Consider the following 24,082-nt stretch of genomic DNA (forward strand, 5'->3'; position numbering starts at 1 on the left):
GTTCTGTAAGATGATGATCATTTTCAAAAGTGATTTTTGAAAATCATAAAAGCTAGGGGAGAGCCCCCATTTTTAGGATAAAATAAGCTCCAGGGTTTGATTCCATGTTTTCTACTCTAAATAAAGTCGTGGCTATCGGAGGGTAATTGTTGAGCAGACGCGACTCCTTGAGGCCCCTGGCAGCTCCAGGCCGGGCGACTCTCAGCGCCACACCGCCTTCCCGGCACACGCCGACCCCTGAATGTGAGGATGCGAAGACACCTAAATGGGAAGTCTTTTATTTTCTTGAAAAAAACCACCACCAGAAGGAACCTGAGGCTCAGTCACAGAAGATCTGAGAGGCCTAAGTCAACGCCCACTCGGGTAGCCCCGGGGTCCGAGTCGGCGAACTCTGGGCCCTGAGGCATCGGTCCGGGCCCCGGGGGTCGGTCGGCAGGTCCGTCCGCGCCGCGGCGGCCGGGGCGGCACGGGGAGCCAGCCCGGGCCTGCGGGAGGATGAGGAGGCGCCCGGCGGGGAGTCCGCGGGGGAGCGCCGCCGCCGCAGCCCCCAGCCTCGCGGCGGGACGGCAGCTGGCCGCGCCGCCCCTCCGGCCGCGCCGCCGGGGAGGGGTTTCCCGGGACCTGCCGGCCCCTTTCAACCAGGAAGTGAAAGCGACGTCGGGGTCAATGAAAACAAACGGGGAGCCCGGGGGGAAGGAAGGCGGGCGAGGAGGAAGGAGCTGCTGGGGCGCGGAAGGGAGTCGCCGGGGCGCGGGGACGCGAGCGGGAGGCCGGCTGCGGTTACTGTGGTGTCGCCGTCGCCGCCCAGCTCTCCCGGGGATGTCTGAGCCCGCGCATCTCGGTCCCCGAGCTCCGCGCGGCGGCCGCCGCCGTCCCGGCCTCTAAGGCCCGCCACGTCCCCGCGGCGCGCGCGGCTGAGGGGGCTCGGGGCCGCCCGGGGAAGGGGCCCGGCGGGCCGGGAGCGGCGGCCCGGGCTCCGCGCTCGCCCCAGCACCGCGGCCGGCGTCGGGCCAGGAGGATGAGCGGCGCCGGGCTGTGAAGCATGGAGGGGGTTCTGTACAAGTGGACCAACTATCTCACTGGTAGGAGGATTCGGGCGCCCCGGGGCAGCGGGCAGGGGGCTCGGGCGGGCTTGGCGGAGGAGGCTGCGGAGACGGCAGGTCGGGGGCTCTCCCTGCCACCGCCTGGCCCGCGGTGACCCTCGGCGAAGTGAGTCTCCTCGGTTCCCGGGCTTAATCCCTCCGCGCGTCCCTGTTAGAGCCCCTCCGGCCTCTGCAGGCGACAGCTCGGACGGCGCAGCTTCCGCGGGGTGGGAAGTGCACTGCTTGGCCGGAGAAATAATACTGTGCTTACTCCTGTAGCTTTCCGAACAATTCTCGGGGACTCTGCATGGGCTGTTGCCATCTCTGTCCTTATTTACACCTCACTCAACATTTTGCTAATAACTGAGTTGTCAGGGTGTACGACTGGAATGGGCCCCCTGAGAGCAAGATTTAATTTTGAGAAATCTTTTTCTATTATTTCTTTTAATTTCCTTGGCGACGCGGTTTATTTTAGTAGTTCTCTTTAAGTTTCAGCGTAGCAGGCATGATTTTGGAAGCTGTCCCTAGGTAATATTCTTTTAGGAGTTGGTTGTCAGTGAGGTAGCTTTGTGTTTTGGAATTCAGGAAGGTGTGAGAAACGGTGGAAGAAAGTGCAATATTCCGAAGTGGAGCGGGCAAATCAGTTTCTCCCATGAAGGGGGTTGCAAGGAACTCCCCAGCTCGGTGTTTCTGTAGAAATGAGGCCAGTACACAGGGCCCTTTGCCATGACACCAACACCGGACTTATTATCACTTTTAAGTCCGAGTTCCAGACGCATCTCTGCCATCAACCAGCAGTAAGGACAAGTCACTTGTTCTCTCAAGAGCTCAATCCAAGGCCAAAGTAATGGACTACTTTGTCCTGAAGGTGCCTTCCCATCTAGAATTCAATGATCTCACCAAATTAGAAGAAAGGGAATGGGTTTTAAATAAGATTAGATAGCAAACCGATTTCTTGGTCCAGTGTCATAGGTAACTTTTGACTTGCTGCCCCTTTTTCACCCTGCCAAAAGAATTATACCCCTTAGTAATTGTATGGTACATTCAACTTATGTCTGCCTGACCTTGCACAAAATCTGCACATAAACACTTGGAGACAGAAGTACTGAGCTACAGTTGCCTGTTTTTTAAATTAATTACATTGCTATGCCAGGTTTATAGTAGCAAATGTTTCATCGTTTATGATAGGTGGATGTTTTATGTTATTTACACTAAAATGTCAATTTGTTTGTATAAATATCTTTTAACAGGAAACATTTAAAAACGAGGCAAACTTTTTATTAAGCATTTTCATATTTTTTAGTTGAGATATTGTATTAACTTTAAGACAGTAGTTTCTGTGGTTTGAGATGCAAATGATCATCTCATTACAAATGTTTGTGTGTCTGGGAGTTCTTTTGAAGGAGCCGCTTATGCATAACCCAGAGTAAAGGGTGATTACTGAGATGAGTCATAATTTATTACTGTGTTGAAATGTGTGGTCTTGGTTGCTGGCTGGCTTTCTCATCTTCAATGGCACTGAACACCAGCTGATTGAGTGTTTAACCACGTGTGCTTAAGGCTTTAGTCATGGTAGAGCATTAAAGGTAACTGCTAGTATGCAGTGCAGAAGCTTCATGAAATTAACTCTTTTGGTTGGAAGGGTTCCGTTTTTAAAATTTAAATTTGCCTCAGTGGCATGCTGATTATTAATTTTAGCTCATTTTAGGTCAGAAGGCTGAGCAGCTGTTCACACTAAGTGATCTTTAAGGAACCTTCCAGTTCAATCACAGTGTTCTTTGAGAATCCTTTGTAGAGAATAAGGATTTTAGTAACATTTGGTAGTTGGAGATAAAAAGAATATGTTTTTTTAAAAAAAGAATTTAAAAGAGGGAATACCTATGAATCTTTTTTTTACAGATATAGCCCTCCATTTTATGAATGTGTGAATCAATTAGAGATTGTTTTATTAAGTATTTCTTCAAAAAGGTGGGACGAGATAATGAACAGTTATAGAGTAATTAACCATGGTCACCTTTCCAGTTGATACAAATTCTAAATGAATCATTTTTCTCAATATTTGTTTTAAAGACATACTGAATCACAACATTGCAAGCTTACAAAGACACACTGGGCCTGGGGTGGAAGAGTGTATTTTCACACACACTGCTTATAGTTTGTTTGCCCAGGTGACTTAGTATTTGGAAAGATAATGTTTTCATCATTTCTATGCATGCTCAATACAACATACTCTCATGCATATACTGCATGTCTATACTCTATGGATAACATATAATGTCTCACTTTTCTGGTATTTAATCTTTCATTCAATCAGTCACTTGAGAAATGCATTTTTTGGTACCTGTATGTGCCAGGCACCATTGTAGGTGCTCGGAATGGAATGATGAAAAAGTTAAAATTCATGGACCAAAAGAACTTACCTTCTAATTTACTAGGCCTCATTAGGGAATGTAATGTTTAATAAAAAGAATTTTCCAAGCATCAGAAACTTTTTTTTGGATATCCATTTCTCCGAACTGTATTATGATATTCCCTGCTGTGAAATTTAATCTTTTTATGATGACTTAGCATTGCCTTTTTAAAAATGATACAGGTAAATGCTTTTGGGTAGGTAAATCCTGGGTCTGCATTAGGATGTAAGAATGATTTCCCCCATCTGTCACTGACTTGGCACTATTTGGTTCTGGGAAAATGGAAATGAATAATCATGTAGCAGGCTATGTCCAAAATGAGCAGGCTGAATTGTGATTTAATAGTCACAGAAAGAACAGAGACAGTCACACTCCCTTTAGCACGGTCACCGTGTTATTAATCAGTGAACTGTTGTAAATTAGTAGCATGCTCAGTAAGATTTCAGCGAACACTGAGTTTGGCTTGCCAAGAGTGGGAGCTGAGCTCCAAGAAAAGCCATCATCCTCATCCCCAGCTTTGTCTTGGAGCCAAGTCTGTGACAGTTGTGTGCTCTAGTCACTGAGTAAATACTAATTAAACGAATGGTTGCAGTTTCTAGCATTTCAGCCAGAGCTGTGCAGCAGCAGAGCAAAGAGAAGGGGGTGGTAGGGGACCCATGCTCTCACCACAAGGCATGCATCTTCTGTGTAAGAAACTGGAACTGATCCAGCAGCACTCACTGTGTGCAAAGGAGTTTGCTTAGGAAACATATTTTACAAGAGAGGGAAGGTCACATTGTAGAATTAGAGAACTAGGTGGCACCTAACGGGTCTTCTTATTGAATTCACTCATTTTGTAGATGGGCATTTTTGATATTTATTGAAATGAAAAGATTTGTCCCAGGTTATCCAACTGAAGAATGGTAGATGGTAGTAGAGCTAGGGCTAGAATTCAGGTCTTCTGTTGTTTTTTCCATTATATCATAACCCAAACTCTGCTCCCTTTTAGAAAAAGGGGACACTTATATTGCACCCTGTGTAGGGCTGCATTTGAGAATGAGTCTTACAGGTTGTTATTAGAAGGTTGTGAGCCAGAATAAAGGTGTTACTCCTCATATTTATGCCTATCTAGAGATTTCCTCAGAAATCTTTCTTAACAAAGAGGAGATTAGTGCCAAAACAGTTTGGGCAAGGCTTGTCAATTAAAAAATTCATTGTCAGAATGTTATTTTAGAGCAAAGAAATAACATGGATGGTAAGTTTTGAAATCATAGTTTTCTATGTGATGAAAGTAATTTCTTACTGTTGTTTATATTTTTGTAGGTTGGCAGCCTCGTTGGTTTGTTTTAGATAATGGAATCCTGTCCTATTATGATTCACAAGATGATGTTTGCAAAGGGAGCAAAGGAAGTATAAAGATGGCAGTTTGTGAAATTAAAGGTAAGTGAATTAGAAGACTGTGAAGTTATGTAAAGGTAAGTAAAGGGTTCTGCGGCATACTCCAAAACCAGGAAGAAAGCATTTTTAACCATACAGGGATTTATTTATTTATTTTTAATCTTCACCCAAGGATTTGCTTATTGATGTGAGAGAGAGATTAATGTGAGAGGGAAACATCAATCGGTTGTCCCCCATATGCGCCCTGACTGAGGATTGAACCCGCAGCCTAAGTAATGTGCCCTGACTAGGAATCAAATCCACAATCTTTTTGCTGTACAAGATGATGTTCCAATTAACTGAGACACCTGGCCAGGGCCAAGTATGGATCTTTTAATACCATTTATTTCCTTAGCATCCAGGAGTGGCACTTAGCATTGTTAAGTACAGTTTTCGATATTTCTCTTTAAAAATAAACTTTGAATTGAATTTCAAAGTACTAGTGCACGTTTTCCAGTTTGGACTTGAAAAATAAATTCTTTCTTTTTTTTTTATTTATTTCTAGACAGAGGTGAAGGGAGGGAGAAAGAGAGAGAGGGAAACATGGATGTGTGGTTGCCTCTCATGCGCCCCCTACTGGGGACCTGGCCTGCAACACAGACAGGTACCCGGAATCGAACTGGTAACCCTTTGGTTCATGGGCCGGGCTCAATCCACTGAGCCACACCAGCCAGGGCTGAAAAACAATTTTTTGTGGATGCCACTCATGTATCTATGCTGAGTCCACCAGTGTTCTTTTTCATCCTTGTAGAAAGGAATTGTAAAGATTGGAAGCTGAACTGTAAAGAAGCTCTGTAGATTTTTGATAAAGTATGAAGTCAGAATCATAAACTGGTTCTTTGCTGAATCAGAAATAAGCTCTTCTAGGTAATAGAGATGTTCTTCTTTTCTTTCTTTCTTTATTTTTTAATCCTCATCTGAGCATATTTTTTCATTGCTTTTAGAGAGAAGGGAAGGGAAAGAGAGACAGAAAGACATGGATGTGAGAGAGAAACATTCACTGGCTGCCTTCTTGCATGTGCCCTGACCGGGGTAGATATTCCAGCTGGGGATCAGGCCTGCGATGCTCCAGCAAGCACTGGCCAGGGCATCTTTTCTTTTTTGGGGGGGTGGTATCTTCAGAGTTTTAAGGAGTACTGGTCAGGAATATTGTAGGAAAGCTCCTCTATTGGAATTTGTCTGGTGTTTTCCCCATGATTAGACTGGGGTTATGGACTTAAGGGGAGAAAAATCACAGAGGTAAAGTGCCATTCTCATCACATCATAACAAGAGTGTGTACCATCAACATGACATAGAACTCTTAATGTCAGTCCGGACTCCATGGCTGAGGCAGTTTGTCAGGTTTCTCTACTGTAAATGCACCCTCCCACCTCCCTTTCCGTACAGTGTTCTTCCAGAATGGGAGAAATAAAGCAATACATCATTCTGTACTTTTCATGAAGGAAGGTTTCATGGACCACTGATTCATTTGTCTGTGTGGTTGGGGTGCGTAGGGTGGAGGTAGGTAGGAGAGGTCGGGCAAAATGATAATGAAAAGTGCTGAATTCTTCAAAGAGAATTGAAGGAAAAACCTAGAGCTCTAGAAGAGTGAGTTTAAACCCCTACAGGGAGCCTTGGCTATATAAGATACAGAAATATTTCAGCCTGGTGTATTGTTACTTGTATGTCCCCTGAAATATATGGGGTTAATTTTGTTGCTTAATTTTTATAAATCACACAAGAGAAGCACATTCAAAGCATGAGTTTTTTTATCTTTTTAAAAAGTGATGGTTTTTTTCTCATTCCCCAGATTTAATTCCAAGTGAGATTTGATGAGACTCAGAAATCAAACTACATTCAAAGTACAAATATTTGCCAACCTTGAGGATTTCAAAAGACTGTTAAGCAGCAGAATTCTGAAGCAACTCCAAAACGTTTTTAAGCCATGGTAGCATTTTTGTTGTTGTTTTCTGTTTACTAATTTTTATTAAAGAGTAACATACTCATAATAAAAGGGAACAAATCTTAAATATTCAATTTGAAGAATGTTTACAAAGTGAACAACACACTTGTGTATCCACCACCCAGATCAAGAATTAGAATATTATCAGCATCTCAGATGCTGGATTATTATCAGGTCCCCTCAGCCACTAATCCCTCTAAAAGATAACCATTATTCTGACTTTTATCACCAGAAATAAGTATTGTCTGGTGTTGAACATTTTATAAATGGAATAAATCATATTTTATTCTTGTCTGGCTTCTTTCACTCAACACTTTGTTTGTGAAATTCATCCATGCTGTTCTGTGTAACAGTAGTTAAGTCATTTTTATTGAAGTGTAGTATTTCTATTGTGTCAGCATCCCACAGTTTGATTATCCATCCTAGTATTGATGGATGTTTGAATTTTTTCCCCATTTTAGGACCATTATAAATAAGGCTGCCATAAACATTGTAATAGATTTCTTCTATTGAACATATAAATGCATTTTTGTTCAGTTTATATTAAGAGCTAGTGTGGAATCGTTAAATCAACTTTTAACAGATATTGAAAAAATACCCTTTATACTTGTTGAAACAGTAAGACAGACTTTGTTCAGGTCTTTGTAACAGGTATAGGGGCTACAACAGTGGGATTTTGCAGTGGGTGAGAGAGATTGGGCTCAACTGTAAATACTAAACACAGGAAAAGTGGGAATTTATAGCCAAGGGGCAGAATGGGGGATAGATGCATGGAAAATTACTAAGAGGAAACTTCAGGGATACAGGAGGATGCTGGCCAAACTGACCTAATAGGATTCTTGTGAAAGGAGGGCCAAGGTGATCAGATATTACCTAGGGGGTGGTAGCAAAAAGGAATTTGGTCAGATATCCAGGGAGATTAGGTATTGATAGTGGTGGATTCTGGCTAAACTGACTTGGCAGGATTCCTGCTAAAATTGTACTCTGCGAAGACAGAGATGGAAGTCCAAGTCCTAGAGAAGCAGAGGGCCCAGAGGAGCCTGACTGAAGTTTGATCAAAGAGAGAATCTTTGTTACAGATAATGCCAAACTGTTTCCCAAAGTGGCTGTACTGATTTATTTTCCAACTACCAGAGTATGAGAGCTCCAGCTGGTTTGCATCCTTCACAAGACTTGGTATTAGCTAAGATTTTGAATATTTCTAGTGTATAGTGTTTTCTTACAGTGATTTTACTTGCATTTCTTCAATAAATGATGAGTCCTTTTTCAGATATAATTAGCCATTTGAACTTTCTCTTTTTTAAGTCCCTTTTCAATTCTTTGGCACAATTTCTAAATTGGGCTGTCTTTCACCTTGATTTGTAGGAGTTCTTTATATAGTCTGAATGACCTTTTGTATTGCAAAGGTATTCTCCAACTCTGTCATTTGCATTTACATTCTGTTAATGGTATCTTTTGATGGACACAAGTTCATAATTTCATTAAAACCCAGTTTGTCAACTTTTTAATTAGAACTTTTTATGTCCCACTTAAGAAATCTTCTGTTACCTTCTTGAAAGTTTATTGTTTTAGCTTCTATATTTAGGTTTCTATTTGGTCTGTGAATTGCTTAAAATTTGTTTTTGTATATGATCTTAAGTAGAGGCTCCCCCTCGTCCCCTGCCCCACATATGGAATCCAGTTGACTGAGTACCACTTATTAAAGACCAGCCTTTCACCAACTGCATTGTAGAGACATCTTTGTCACAAAGTGAGTAACTATGTACTTGTGGGGGTTTTTCTAGACTTTTGTTCCATGGGCCTATTTTTCTATCCTTGTGCCAATATCACACTGTCTTAATTTCTTTAGCTTTATACTTAGTATTGGATAATCGAAATTATCTTAGTTCTCTTTTAGCATTGTCTTGTCTGTTATTGGCCCTTTGCATTTCCTGAGACATTTTAGAATCTGCTTATAAATATCCACAAATATTTGTTGGAATTTTGATGGAATTGTATTGATCTATACATCGATGTAGAGGGGACTGTATTCTTGACAGTGTTGAGTCTTCTGATCCATTAGCATGGTATAGTCCTATATTTAATTAGGGTATTAATTTCTCTCAGTAATGTTTTACAGTCTTACATATAGAGATTTTGTCCATTTTTCAAAGAATTTGGAAGTTTGCAAGCATTGTTCTTAAGTTTGTGGCCTTCTCAGGTGACTACTTTGAAGGGTACCACCCTTGACTGATAACATCAATTCTGGTATGTTTAAAAATGAGTCATCTTATTTTAGTTTCATTCTGTAGAAACATCATTGGAAGTTAGAGCATTGTTTTCTTTTAAGGTAGCTATTGGTGCGTTCACTAGTAATAGCAAATACCAAAAAAGTTACTCTTGGAGCTCTGGGATTTCGGTAATTTTAGACTAGTCTAGAAATCTTTTGCACCCGTTATTGATCCTTTGTCCATTCATGCATATCATTATTTGTAATACAACACAATGCTCCATTTAGTCCTGTCTCCTGATATTCTCATTACATATATTTATTTCCTCATCTAGAACTTTTCTCTTGCAGTTTTCCTGTTTCAACTTTAAGCAGATCGTGCTTTCAAAAAATCCCTCTTCTCGAAGCCTTTTTTAGTTTCTTTCTCTTCCTACCTTTCTCATTATAATTACACATGAAATCTCTGTACCAGAGTGTTCAACATTCAGGTGTTTTGATTATTTTTTGTTTGTCAGTTTGTTTCCTCAGTTAAATTGTCACCTCTACTAGAGCAAAGACTTCTTTTTACTCCTGCTCTAGCGTCCCTGTGCCCTAATTGTTCTGAGCTGAATCACATTTAGTCTTATAACAAAGATTTAGAATTGGCTCAGCATAATTATCAATCAACTGTCTTTTGTTAGAGTATCAAAGGGGGGGTATAGGAGAGGAGGAGGAGGATGGAGGGGAAGAGGAGAAGGTCTCCAAAATATTTATGCTTTCCAGGTGATTAGGATATATATATGCCCATTAGTTGAAAACTTTTGTTCTAATGGAAGGTGCCCATATTTCCATTTATTGTGCTTCATCTGTATGCCAGGCACTGTCCCAGGCTGGGGGAATACCAAAGCAGTCTGTGGTACTGCTTTTAGAGAAATCAGTAAAAATTGTGTCATAGGTAGAATAATGCATGTGTATTTAAGGTGGTACAGTTGGCCCCAAGGGAGAGAGTTCTTAGTTCTCACTTCTCCGTAGTTACCTTGTTGCTGTTTTCTCTTTCCTGTGGCAGCACTGCCAGCTGGGGCAGATGTGAGAAGGGTGGTTTGGAGAGTAACACTAGGTAGCCCCTTCCTTTGGTGTCTGAAACCGCTCATACTGAGTAAGAGTGATGATTTCATTGTCCCCCACTTACTCAAGTCCATGACTGTATTTCCCTTTTGTTTATCATCCTAGTCCACTCAGCAGACAACACACGAATGGAATTAATCATTCCAGGAGAGCAGCATTTCTATATGAAGGCGGTGAATGCAGCAGAAAGACAGAGGTGGCTGGTTGCTCTGGGAAGCTCCAAAGCCTGTTTGACTGATACTAGGACTAAAAAAGAAAAAGGTAACTCTCCTTACACTGAGAATATTTTCTTACATAAATATAAAGAAATATATTTTGTCATGTTCACTTATAGTAATCTATCCCAAAGAAATAATCAGAAATGTAGACTTACATACATAGATATTTATCATAGTAAAAAAAATTGTAAACAATACGAAGGGTTGAATTTCAGGGAATGGATCAGCAAATCGTATAGTGCTTCCACAGGCTGGTATGTTACTACACATGCAGTAAAGTGTTCACAAGGAATTTTGAGGCTGCGAGGAAATGCCCAAGATTAAATGATAATTGAAAAAAACAGGATTCAAAATTATATATCCATTCATTGGACAGCTCAGCAAAGACATGTAAGAATTGGTCAGGTTGTTACCTTTGGAAAAGGAATTTGTGGGAAGGAGACTCACTTTTCACTGTATACGTTTTGACTTTATCATGTATATATATTGCCAATTTAAAAGGACTAAATAAAAGTCAAAAGCAAAGCAAATAATTTATGGTATTCAATTATATGCATATATAATGTGAACATAACAATAGTATTTATATCTTGGTAGCGAGATTATAATTGCTAAATTTTTCTTTCCTACAGTTTTAATTTTCCAAAATTTTTCCTTATATTATTTTATAATTAAAAACAATAGAAGTAATTTAAATTATATTATTTTCATTATTTTTATAATTTAAATTGACCTTATATTATTTTTATAATTAAAAACAATAGGAGGCAGTTAAATTAGTGAAAGCAACTAAGTTATGGATATTAAAAAATGAAGGCTAAGGATTGAACTTTTAACAATTTTCAAATGGATGAAATGAATATCATGGGAATAGTATGGCTAAGGGTAGGGTAGGAAGGAATGAGTGCTCACAGTAGCCAAAAGGTGGAAACAACGCAATGTCTGTAGACATAGATGAGTGGATAAACATAGTATGGTACATACATACAATAGGATATTATTCAGCCTTAAAAAGGAAGGAAATTCTGATACATGCTACCATACGGATGAATCTTGAAGATACTAGCTAAGTGAATAAACCAGTCACAAAAGGACAAGTATTGCATGATTGCACTTTATATGCGATGCCTAGAGTAATCAGATTTATAGAAACCGAAAGTAGAATGGCTGTTTGCAGGGGCTAGGTAAGGGGAGAATGGGGATTTACATAGTGTTTAATGTGTGCAGAATTTCGTTTGGAGCAGATGAAAAAGTTCGGGAGATGGATGGGAATAATGGTTGCATGACAACGTGAATGTAGTTAATGCCAGCAAACTGTACATTTAAAAATGGTTAACAGTAATATGTTTAACTACAATTAATAAGAAGGAATGGACTTAAATAGGGTAGATGGTTGGGTTAAAAGGGCACATAGAACTGCTTTGGTCCACCCTGCCTGGAGTGGCTTTTTGGCCAGTACTGTTAAACAGTGCCACTGTCTCGGGGATGGAGGAGCACCAGGACCTGCTAGGTGTCTTTTTTTCTCTTTCCTCTGCTGCTTATACCAGTAGTTTAGAAGGTATTGGTGTATGAGTGGCTGAGATTATGGCTGGATATTTAGTTTGTCCAGAGATACTAAACAAAATAAGGTAAACTCTTAATTAAAAAATACTGAAAATAATATAATGTAAAATGAAGTTATGAAAGGAAAAGAAGGAAATAAATGGATGTTTATGTACAATAGTTTTAATTACATAAAAATTAAAAACTTTTATATGCAAAATATACAGTAAAGAGAGCAGAGTGATAGATCTTGGAATGTATTTGCAGTATATAGGACAGGTGAAAGATTGCTAAATTTCATGTGTAAGACATTTTTTAAATTATGAATTTGTATATTATTAAGAGAACTCCAACATCAGAACAGGAAGAATGAGTTAAAGACAAGAAAAGCCAATTGTTAATTTTCTTAAAATAAGAAAAGTAAGTACTTTCCCAATGAAAGATGAGTGATGGAATGGAAATATCTCGTATGAGACATTTAGTAGTCATCACCCTGTCTCTAAAAATTAATCTACCTGCACCTCATGATTGACACTTGACTGCCAATTTTTTTCCGTTTATCTGAGGAGAAGGTGGTTTCCTCGGAGCCTTTGTGTCCTATTTCTAAGGTCTGTCACTATAGATATTATTTGTAGTTTTAATTAAAAAAAATGTTTTTTATCCTGCTTAAGAGAAGGAGGGGGAGAGAGATGTGCCTTGAGGGACGGAAGAGGGTGGGGAGGCTCACAGTGCTAGGAAGAGACAGAGAGAGAGAGAGAGAGAGAGAGAGAGAGAGAAAGAGAGAGAGAGAAAGAGAGTGAGCGAGTGAGCTCGAGCATGAGCAGCGAGCCCGCTGGGGAACAAAGGGGCTAGGGAAGGGGCTAACATGCTCCATAGAGAGAGCTGCTGTCTTTTTAAATGATTGCATTTTGTTGTTTTGCCCCCAAATAGGAAACCAATCTAATTGAATGTTTATGTATGTTCCTTTCAGAAATAAGTGAAACCAGTGAATCTCTGAAAACCAAAATGTCTGAACTTCGCCTCTACTGTGACCTTTTAATGCAGCAAGTTCATACAATTCAAGAGTTTGTTCACCATGACGAGAATCATTCATCTCCCAGCATAGAGGTATAACAGAGATGATCCCCTCATGTCTGATTATGCTTTGCAGTACAACTGATGAGTGAGGTTCTTCCCATAAGATGACAGGGAAGCATTTTCAGAATGAGTTATTTTCAGCTATTTTGAGCTCTTCCTGCTGGAGACTATCTGGAAATCTGTAGGATCATCTAGATTGTATCTCAGAGTAAAGCAGGAAGAAGCACATTTCTTCCGGGAATCAAGGCCTATGTTTGCAGCCAGTCAGTAATTGGGTGGTTTGAGTGGGGAGGAAGCATTCCAGGATTTGTTCTTCAGGCTGACTACTTGAAATTATTGGACAATTGCTATTCTCTTTCTTTTGTAATAACGTCATAACATAACTACTGAGAGTTGATAACTTAGCTTTATGATATAACTTAAAAAAATTCTTGCAACACTGATGTAGGAATCAAAACTCAGGCTATGAATTAGGCTTACTCTTTCTGTTAAAGTAGGGCCAGTGGGCCCTATTGCTTTCTGGCTCAATGGCCAGCCTGATTTCTAGTCCCCTTTTGCCTAACTTGGGAGAAATGGGACAAGAAATCTTCCTACCTCTCCTGTTACCTTCTGCTGTTGGGGAGGAATCTTGTGTGAGGTAGGTCGCATTTGTCTGCAGGTACATTAAACCCTATGGCCATGTATTATGTCATCACAAGCTTTCTGGAGCTGTGCCCTCACATCTGCTCCAGCAGCTCAGGGGCAGTGTCAGGGACCCAGGCATGTCCCATGTTTCTGCTTTGCCATTCTTGCTGTCTTGGGCTTTTCTCTTAAGGCCCAAGGTTTTAAGGTGACTGCCAAGGCTACACAGAGGCAGGAGGCGGTAGGGTAGCCTAGGTAGAGAGAAACCTTTTCAACTTGGTGTCCTTGGCTTCTATTAGTCAAAAAGAAATTCCAGAAACCTCCCAGCAGACTTTTCATCATCTTCTTTGCCTGGGTCAATGGAAACTAGGAAAAATGAGTATTTGACAAAGGGTCATAGAATAGCCATGACTGGCTTAAACCAGTCTGTATTTATCCCCCAAGGTCAGGGCACTTTGCTGTCCTAAAAAATTTAGTGGTTTTTATTCTACCAGAGAAGAAATGGGAGAATGGGCCTGGGGTAGATCTGAATCGTGCCTGCTGCTAAGTAACTCTCCAGGTGTTCCACTACTGTGATTACCTTCAGAATTCAGACAGCTATAAAATTGCTGTTCAGGTCATATTTATTTAAGATGAATTCTGTGCACAGTTTTTCAGTATGATATTTGGTTTAAATGTAAAACTTATTTTTTCTTAGAATCCAATTTCATACATTGTTTACCTGAGAGACACAGTTATTACTCAAATGTTGCTTTAATTCTAATGTATTTTAAATAGGTTTGAGCATAACTAGTCAGGTGTCCCTCTCATTGCTTTTTTGTAAGGTAGTGCATGATTCCACATAGTTGTGTATAAGTTTGTTCAACTCTGTCTGTAATTTTTCAGAACATGAATGAAGCCTCTTCTCTACTTAGTGCCACATGTAATACGTTCATCACAACGCTTGAGGAATGTGTGAAGATAGCAAATGCCAAGTTTAAACCTGAGATGTTTCAGCTGTCCCATCCGGATCCCTTAGTTTCTCCTGTGTCACCTTCTCCTGTTCAAATGGTTGGAACTTACAGTTTTTCTTCTAGTAATATTGCATGTTTCTATTTTTAAGAGTGGAATTTGGCAGTGGGAGGAAAATAGTCAACAGGCTGGATTTTTAAAAATTGTATTCATATTCTCTATTGGACCCTCTCATTTGGTGGGTTCAGCATGTGCTAAAGTCATGATCCTCTCCCCTTGGAGGAGCTGTGCCATTTGCCCCAGTGTGCCAGGAAAATATTATAATGTTCTCTGGGTTCTATGATATGATACAAGTTTGGGGAGAACTGTTCTATTTGGTAAAAACATGTGATAGGGACAAAATTAAGCAAATCTTTACAGAAGCTGTAAGGAATCTGAAGCAGCACATTACAGGGGAAACTTATTTTGTAGTCTGCATTTGGATTTGAGCCCTGTGAGTGGGCAAGTTTCTTAATCTCTCTGGACCTCAAGTGTCTGTAAAATCTGTGTCGTCTTCATCCGAGTCTCACTGCAGAAGATGTGACCTATTTATGTGAGGTGCTAACTGTTGAGAGGGCAGTAGATTTCTTGTCTTTTTCAAGGTGATAAACTTGCTCCAGCATGCTGTGGAGAACTCTCAGGTGAGATAAGGTTTGATGAGACTTTACATTTTTTCTCATGAAACTGTTTTCAGGAGCCCTTTTATAGGAGGAAGAATGCCACCTGGCTACAATTCTAGCAATTACCTGAAAACGTATTTATTAGAAGAAAGAATAGGGTACAACTTACTCCTAGGCTCTATTATCCACCCCAGCAAACTTAGTTATAATAGATTTAGTAAAGATGATTATCTAAATTTATTTAGATCACTATTTTTTAATCAATGTATGATGGACTAATAGCGTCTTCTGAGATAGGTGTACTGTGAAAATGAGCTTTATGACCAGATTAGCTTGGGAAGTGCTAGGTTAACTTACACAAATTGGGTTTCTCTGTCATCTCTGTGATACCTTTTGTGCTAAAGTGTATTATGAATCTCTGAGAAGGAGAGATAGTACTGAAATTTATTTGACAATTAAACCCTTTTTGTTTATTTTTGAGTAACATCTCACAGGACTGTAGTGTTGAGAAGAATATAGTCTGACAGTGTTGCCTTCAGAACAGTTGTAGATATACTGTGAAATGTTATGTAACACATATAGCTGAACAAAAAACCGATCTTTTGAGATGGATATTTGGTGCTGTGTTCCTGAGATTGATGTATAAGGAATACACTTTTTTTTAAATTTAAGAGGTACTTTATAGAGTCAGATACAGTAAAAATCCCTCATACCTGCCTTGTTCTTGCTTTGAACTTCTGAGGAAATGCCTTCTGTTATAAATGCCCTATAGTCCAGAGAGGTCATATATGTATTAATGTATAAGAAACTCTAATAGCTGTCTCTTTTAAACCAAAGCCTTTTATCAATAAAACATTACAGGAGATCCAGTTAGAGGCCGCTGCTCATTTTTCCTTGCTGTGCTGTTTTCCTTCTCACCTAAAGTACAGATTGTGGTTTATGTAATTCGTTCTAGAGACTTAGAGCAGGGAAAGTAAAGTCAGACAGTATTCACGGGAAAATCCTTTAAAAAACAAGTAAGTGAAAAATAAAGTTGAAACATTGGGGAATTCCAAAATTAACATGATAGTTATAACCATTTTATGTAGTTATTTTCATTGTGTCTCTTGAAATTAATTTGCATTCAGTTATATTTCAAATCACAATGGAAGTTCAAACAGTGGTCATTTGGATCCACAAGTTGAGTGATAATTGTATTGGGGATGTCAAGTGAGTAATTCTAAAGGAAGTAATATCTGTTCAAGGAGGTATTAATGTCCAGTTGCATCTTAGTGTCATTCATATTAGAAGTCCCTGGACTACAAAGTGGATGGATCATAACTCTTATCACTTCAACTGGGATTTCTTAGAGCAACTGGTGGCTCATGTTACAAATGTAGAAGGCATTTATTTGCATAAAACAAAGGTTAGACTTGGATTGGACCTGGAAGACTCTGGGGCCCTTATATAAAAGCAACCATTCTTAGCCTTTAGTATAATGAATTTGTTCTCTTGCTACCTTGTGAAACATTGAAATAATGTGTTTTACTTTGCCACCTCTTTCCTTTTTTTTTTTTTTAGTGGATTAGTCAAATCTTCTAAATAATGCTTAGCATTTGTCATATTAATGCTCTGCTTAATAAATTTTATTTATTTGTATTTTAAATATATGGTTTTAGAAACCTATTTGAGCCTTAGGGTTCTTCTTCTGAGTTCTTTAAAGACTTGAATTATTAATGCCATCTTCCATGGAAAACACACTTTAGAATGTGTAACAGCTACGTGAATAATGAATGGCAAAGAGAAGCTTTGCTCCTAGACTCTATTCCTGCTCTTTAAAAAATACAGTGAGAGGGATTTATTATAATATTTTCTGGCTTACTAGATAACAACTTTTTGTCAAAAATATTATAATTTTGGGGGGACTAGTTAAGTATGCTGTCTTATATCTATGTATACACACAAACACATATGCTATCAAATATGAAGTCTGGTTTTTAGTGGTGAGAAAAGATTCCAGCATGTTTTTGGTATGTGTTGAGAAAGATTCCCATTAATGGTTATTAGGGAGAAAGCTTGACATCGTGCTAATAATGTTACTTGAGTATGTAACAAATATTTTTTGTTTTGGCCAGCTACCTTTTTCGCTGAATAAAGATAATATATTAGAGCTGCTTTATTATACTTGACTAATGGATTATACTTCTTTTTAAAATTTCTAGATGAAGCGTTCTGTCAGTCACCCTGGTTCTTGCAGTTCAGACAGGTAAACCTACCTATTCTTTGGACCATGTCATCTTAATATTATACCTACTTAGGGAAATTCTTTGGACCTTTACCATAAAGTGGTGTGGAATGTAAATTCTGTATGGGCAGAGTCTGATTCTGATTTGCTCAGCATTTTTATCTCTTAGTGCATAGTATAGGGCCTGGCCCCATTTGGTAGTCAGTAAAGAAAAAAATGAGAGAATAAATTAACCAGCAAGGTAAGCACCTTGCCAGCTACTGTACCTTTTTCAGATGTTTGAAATTATATCAAACCGTAGTTTATAGAAATCCATTTTTGACATATCAAGGCTCCAGAGCTTAGGCTTGCTCATTTTGCTACAGCTTTTTATAGCATTATATTTTTATGCTGACCTGTTGTTTAATTAGGAGCTAAAGATCATACTGAAAAGACAGAAAAACCAGTTGATATTTTTTTTGTTTTTCTTTTTCTTATTTCATTTTTTAATTTATTTTTATTGTTTAGTTACAGTTGTCCCCATTTCCCCCCTGTTGCTCTCCCCTCTCCTGTCCAACACCTGCTTCCAAAGACAGTCCCCTCCCCATTGTCCTTGTCCGCGGGTCCTTTGTACATTTCCCCCATTATCCCCTTCTCCCCTTCCCTCTGATCCCTGTCAGTTTGTTCTTTTTTCCCATGTCTCTGGTTCTTTTTTGCTCGTTTGTTTTGTTGATTAGTTTCCACTTATAGGTGAGATCATATGGTACTTGTCTTTCACCGCCTGGCTTATTTCACTTAGCATATACTCTCCAGTTCCATCCATGCTGCTGTCGTGAAGGGTAGGAGCTCCTTCTTTCTGCAGTGTAGTATTCCATTGTGTAAATATACCATAGTTTTTGATCCACACATTTATTGATGGGCACTTAAGCTGTTTCCAGTACTTGTCTATTGTAAATTGTGCTGCTATGAACATTGGGGCTCATAGGTTCTTTTGAATTGGTATTTCAGGATTCTTAGAGTATAATCCCAGCAGTGGAATTTCTGGGTCAAAAGGCAGTTCCTTTTTTAGTTTTCTGAGGAAATTCCACACAGTTTTCCACAGTGGCTGCACCAGCCTGCATTCCCACCAACAGTGCACTAGGGTTCCCTTTCTCTATAACCTCACCAGAACTTGTTTGTTGATTTGGTTGTGATGGCCATTCTGACCAGTGTGAAGTGGTATCTTATTGTAAAACCAGTTTGTATTTTAAAGTATATATTTATATCAAGACATTAAAAAATTTACCTTCTAAGCAAATATTGCTAGTATCCTAGGCTATTAGAGTATTCTTTATCTTGGTAGGAGATATTCTTTTAAATTGCTGTGGTTGTCTTATTTGGTTCATTTGAAAGTGATGAGATTATAGTGACATTAGCATTTCTCTATGTTAAGAGTAAGTGCTAATGGAAGCCTTATTATTGTTTTGTCACCGGTTTTCTCCCTCTGATGGTTATGTAATCTTTGATTGAACTGCCACGTGCTCAGAGGAGCCCAGTGATGATGTTCTCCATGTATCCAACCCTACCAGGAAATGAAGAGTTCCACCAACTGAGTTTTCCAGAAAAAGAGAAGGTTGATCCCTTTGACAAAATTTTGTATTTATGAGAGAAATTTTTCTGACCTGTATTTATCCTTTTTACCTAAAATAAGATATAATTATTTATATTAAGTAATTAAAAAAATTATTTTCTTCTTGAGGAAGACGGTTATTAACAACAGAAGTGTTGGGTTTTCACAGTGATAGCCCGGATGCTGTTCAGTGGTGGTGATTTGTTTCTGTGCTGAATTTTTTAGACTGATTTTTCTAGTTTTTTGACTTTTCTAGGCTGTTTTTTAAAAATAGCTTTCTAGCCTCCGTTTGCCATCTTTGTCTTGCTGCTGTCAGTGAGTTGACCCCTAGTATTCTCCCAGTCACCTGCTTGTCCCCCTTTGCCCTGGTGTTTTTAACCTGTTACGATACTGGATCTGTGCACTTGTGAAATCTGTAACTTTTAGATTTCAGACATTAGTTAACCCCCTGGTGTGTCTACTGTCTAGCTGGATCTTCCTCTATAAAAGAAATCACTTTCATTGTACCCCCTTTCCATGTAGTTTGGCTCACAGGGTCATATTATCCCAGTTACCAGCCATATTCTAAACGACTTGACTTACTTGTGGCCTGACCTCTGAACAAGTAGAATTTACTAAAGTAGAACTTTGGACATAAAACAGTTCCTCTTTCATTTAAAGAGAAGTCATTTAAAACTCCAGATAAGTTGAGGGTATTTTCATTTGTTTAAGGCCTTACAGCTTGATGCTTTTTATTTAATTGGCAGGAGTAGCCACTCTATAAAAGAACCAGTGTCTGCACTTCACCGACTCTCCCAGCGACGCCGAAGAACCTACTCAGATACAGACTCTTGTAATGATATGTCTCTTGAAGACCCAGATAGTAAGTTAGATGGGGTCTGTCTTTCTTTGGTCTGTTCAGCAAAATTATTTTGGGTCTTTGTAATTGTTGGAATGAAGAATACTGACAAGTAAACACTATATTTGGGCCATTGTACTTAGTACTGAATTCCTTAATTGAGAGTTAAGCAAATAGTACATAATCAGCAGACGCTCATATATCCTTTTACAAATGCCTTTGTTATTAACTAAGATGCTGAGGAACCCTTTGTAAATTCCGTATCTTAGACTTACATGTAATACCAAAATCTTTCATTCTCACCACATTTGCATTTAAAAAATATTTTAGAAGAAAAAAGTAAATTGTGGGTAAGATTTAGGGCAAGTTTATAGTTCTAAGAAAATAGTAAAAACAAGTTCTAAGTTCAAAGGAAAATGTCAGCATTGTTAATGAAATAATTTGAAATGGCCAAGGAAGGCAATTTTTTACTGGTGGTGGTGGTCAGTTATAGTAGCATTTATTCCTGTACCTTTTTTATCTCTTACTACTTTCTATGTTTTTGGCAGCATACTGTGATTTAATATTTTAGGAAAGGTTTTGTGATTTATGTTAAATTTGAACTATTTTTCTCTTTAGGGAAAAAACTTTGGAAGTGTGTCAGATTATCTAGTTAGATAGTAATGATCCTGATTTCCACTGAACACAAATAATCTTATTACATTTCTATCAATAGGGTTTTGCTTTTCAAAGTCTTTACTGTTGCCTGTGAAGCAGGTAGGATAGAAATTACATACAGTTCCTAATTATATAACAGATTTTGTGCCAAGAATTTATTTGTAAGTTAGTTGTGTGAAACACAGATTTTATTTCCCTTATGGAAATGACATGACGAGTGGTGGCTTGGTTCTTTAGGATTGCCTAGAAGAGCCCAGCTAGTTCATAGTATGGCTACAACAAACCGGGTTGGATTTCTAGTATTTGAAAACATTGAAAACATTGATTAAGATAGAGTTGTTTTACTTACCCAGGTTAAACAGGTTTATCTATAGGAGAATGTAGAGTTCATGAAGATGATGGAGATTCTAAAAGGGACTGCTGGCCATTTCCAGATCTGTAGAAGTTGATGGTATCTTTTTTTATGCCCAGTTTTATTACATAACTAATAATCTACTTATTGATATAAAGCACTGCTCTGTGCACATTACCATTTTCAATTTAAGTTGGGGCAATGGATAAAGAAAGGAAGAAAGGGAAGGGGTAAGAGTGATAAGGGAGAGGGAGAAAGAAACCTTTCTGGGCCTAGTACAACTTGGAGGAGGTAAGGAAGAGAGGAAGAGGGTTGAAGAGGTTAGGTGTGGGGAAAAACTGTTATCTGATGCGGGTAATACGTATGCTGGTTTACCTTGTTCTTTCCTCCTCCTGTCTATGAGCCTTTAATCCAGAGCTCATGATACAGTTCTGGATGCTGCCTTGTACTTTCCTCCAGATGCCACTTCCCTTTTTCTTTAAGGGGAACATTTTCATTTGTGATAGCTATATTAATTTTTTCAAAGCTAGCCATTTTCCTTAGCTCTCTTCTGTTTTAGTCACAGTTTTCATATATCTAAGTGTAAAGCCTTATTCCATTTAGCATTCCTTAATTTAGTTGTAAGGAGTGTAACAAAACTAATCACACATACATGCGTGTGCACACACACGTGTACGTATTCATATACATACAGGTGTCTCGGTTCTTTAGAACTTTTAAAAATTGGCCAGTGTAGACTAGGTCAGAAGTTTTATCGTTAGATTTCCTTCTGTTTATCCTAAAGTTTAGTGTCACAGTTAGTAGACAAAGCAGAGACTGAAGGAGTGCTCTTTCTTAGGAAATACATGGTTTGCAATTGGCAGTCTTAGTTGAAAGTCTTTATCCCTAAATAGTCTTTTCTTTGATGCAGCTGCTCCTATTTTTATTAGCTAGATTTAAAAACTAAAAGTAATAAGTATTAATGTTAAATTTAAATGTTTTCAGCTGCCTTGGAACCGGACCATGCCAGTGTGTTTAGTTGTGTTCTCTTGCAGCTGGAGCGGTAGTTTCTGAGTTGCTTTCCAGATGGGACTGTGGGGAGTTTCAGTGTGGGTTACCCTGTCACCTTTGCTCAGAAAGTCTGTTGATGAAAAGAACAAGACCTGAATCAGCCCTAGTTCTGTTACCAATTTTTGAATTTGTGTTTGTCATGTAACCTTTTTTGGGGTCATGGTTTCTTTGCCTAAAAGCAAGGTTATTGACATTATTAAAACTATAAGGCTAAAAAAAACTATAGTTAATTCAGAAAGACTAAATTCAATTCAGCTAATATTGACTGCCCATTATGTGCCAACCATCATTCCAGCGATGAACAACATAAATATCTACTTCAGGTCGTTTCATAATTTATCTCATGAATGCTGAAGTTTCTCCTTATGACTGCCAATAATAGGAAAGTTACATTTTTCTCTATTAAACAAATGATCAAAAAAACTAGCAGGAAGCTAAAGGAATTCATGTCTCTGAATAGAAAACTTAAAATGTTCTTCACAGAGGATTGGAGTTAATATCGATGGGTTGTTTAACCTTTTAATCAATTTCTTAATAGGGCCTCTTCACTGTTCAAGAAATACACTTAATGGAGATTTGGCATCAGCAACCATTCCTGAAGAAAGCAGACTAATGGCCAAAAAAAAATCCGAATTGGAAGATCCTCTTTCATCCTTCTCTTCCTGAGGAAACGGAAGTGTACAACTTCCTCTAAGTATTGCTATGCAAAAGCTGCTGTAATTAAACTATGTTATAGGGAGTAGTTTTTCCCTTAGGATTTCTCTGCACTTTATAGTCTATTGTAAAACAAATGAAAACCACATACCTTTGAAGTGTATTTTATCTTTATATAGTTTATTTGCAAGAGTATTTTCCTAATAACTTCACAGTATGAACGTGCATCTTTTTTTCTTTTTAAACAAATGATGGTGTAACATTTTGACATCCATAAGGACAAATGTAGATATTTTTCTAAAAAACTGTGAGGGACTGACAACTTAGTCAGTATATTGTAGCTTATAAACATGAGATCTTATGAACATAAGGTTTCAGTTTGACAGAAGTGTGATATATGTAACTTGTGCCATGGACCAAATGGTCACTTTACCCCCGCTGAAAATGAGTTACTATGGCATCTTGATGGTGACCGTACTGTATTCCTTTAAGCAAAAAGGAAACATTTACTATTCTAAATATTTTTAGCCCAAATCCCATGACATTGAGGATTTTTTACAAACCAGATCGTGCTGTCCTTCATATGTGAAGTTGACACTACTGATTTGTCAATACCAAATGTTGGGTTAAAGTATTTAATTTTTATTTATTTATTTTTCTGTTGCATTAAACAATGACCTACCAAATTTAAGATGTGTATACATTGGTATTTACACTGTTCTAGAAAAGAGGTTAATGTTGTAGTGACCTTGCTCACGTCCACCAGAGAAATAAATGACTTTCAATGGAAGAGGATTTTAGTGCTTTTTTCTCCTAAAATAGACATTAAGCTGCGGTTTTAAGGTATTAATGTTTGCAGCTCTTTAGAATATCTAGAGACATTTTTTATTTATAAATATTTATACAAAAAAGGAATTCTCTCAAGGAAACTGTTCTGTATCACTTATTTGAGAATGGCATTATTTAATTAAAGAACAAATAGCATTTTTTTGGTAGTTTCTGTCTATATCTATTGTCAGTGTTTGCTTTGTAAACTGTTTTTTTAATTCACTTTGGAGTGGTGGTTTTGTTCAAGGTATTGAATGAGGAGCACTTTAAAACAAACTGGCTTGGTATTTTTAAGTTAATAATGTGTTTAATAAATATGTGGTTTTTGCATTCAAACTCATCATATAATACATTGTATTTTTTTTTACATTTGTTGATATTCTGTCTAATTTTTATCAGGTTTTAATAGTATTCATTATTGTTTTGATTTTGTTTGTATATTCAGACCTCATAGCGAATACTAATGAGGCATATTTTTCGTTTTGTTGCCTATGAGCTTAAAACAGGGTGGCCTGTTTCACTTTAAAATTCTCTTGTATGTTTATGTGAGAATTTTTTTTAAAGTCAATATTTGGTATTTACTAAAGTAAATCTGTAATTATAGGCTTCCTCCCTTAAGTTTAAAATGGACACATACAATCTATAATCATTAATATGC

The 24,082-nt window shown here is 38.3% G+C and overlaps 1 protein-coding gene across 3 annotated transcripts; it reads left to right on the forward strand.

The window, feature by feature from the left end:
• Positions 1-652: 652 nt before the first annotated feature.
• Positions 653-23,795, forward strand: PLEKHA3 (pleckstrin homology domain containing A3). 3 transcript variants are annotated; one of them, XM_053918809.1, is made up of 9 exons: positions 4,796-4,912; positions 6,700-6,837; positions 8,492-8,602; positions 10,271-10,426; positions 12,896-13,032; positions 14,509-14,673; positions 17,435-17,478; positions 19,792-19,907; positions 22,481-23,795. In XM_053918809.1, the coding sequence occupies exons 4-9, from the start codon at positions 10,294-10,296 to the stop codon at positions 22,606-22,608; spliced, it is 723 nt and encodes a 240-aa protein (XP_053774784.1). In that variant the 5' UTR covers positions 4,796-4,912; positions 6,700-6,837; positions 8,492-8,602; positions 10,271-10,293; the 3' UTR covers positions 22,609-23,795. The 3 variants fall into 3 exon arrangements, with proteins under 3 accessions (XP_053774782.1, XP_053774783.1, XP_053774784.1); XM_053918807.1 differs by lacking the exons at positions 6,700-6,837; positions 8,492-8,602 and adding an exon at positions 653-1,082; XM_053918808.1 differs by lacking the exons at positions 6,700-6,837; positions 8,492-8,602; positions 22,481-23,795 and adding exons at positions 668-1,082; positions 15,216-15,254 and having other exon boundaries at positions 14,509-14,698; positions 19,792-19,842.
• The last annotated feature ends 287 nt before the right edge of the window (positions 23,796-24,082 follow it).

Source organism: Desmodus rotundus, chromosome 2 (genome assembly GCF_022682495.2).
Source record: "Desmodus rotundus isolate HL8 chromosome 2, HLdesRot8A.1, whole genome shotgun sequence".
NCBI lineage: Eukaryota > Metazoa > Chordata > Mammalia > Chiroptera > Phyllostomidae > Desmodus > Desmodus rotundus.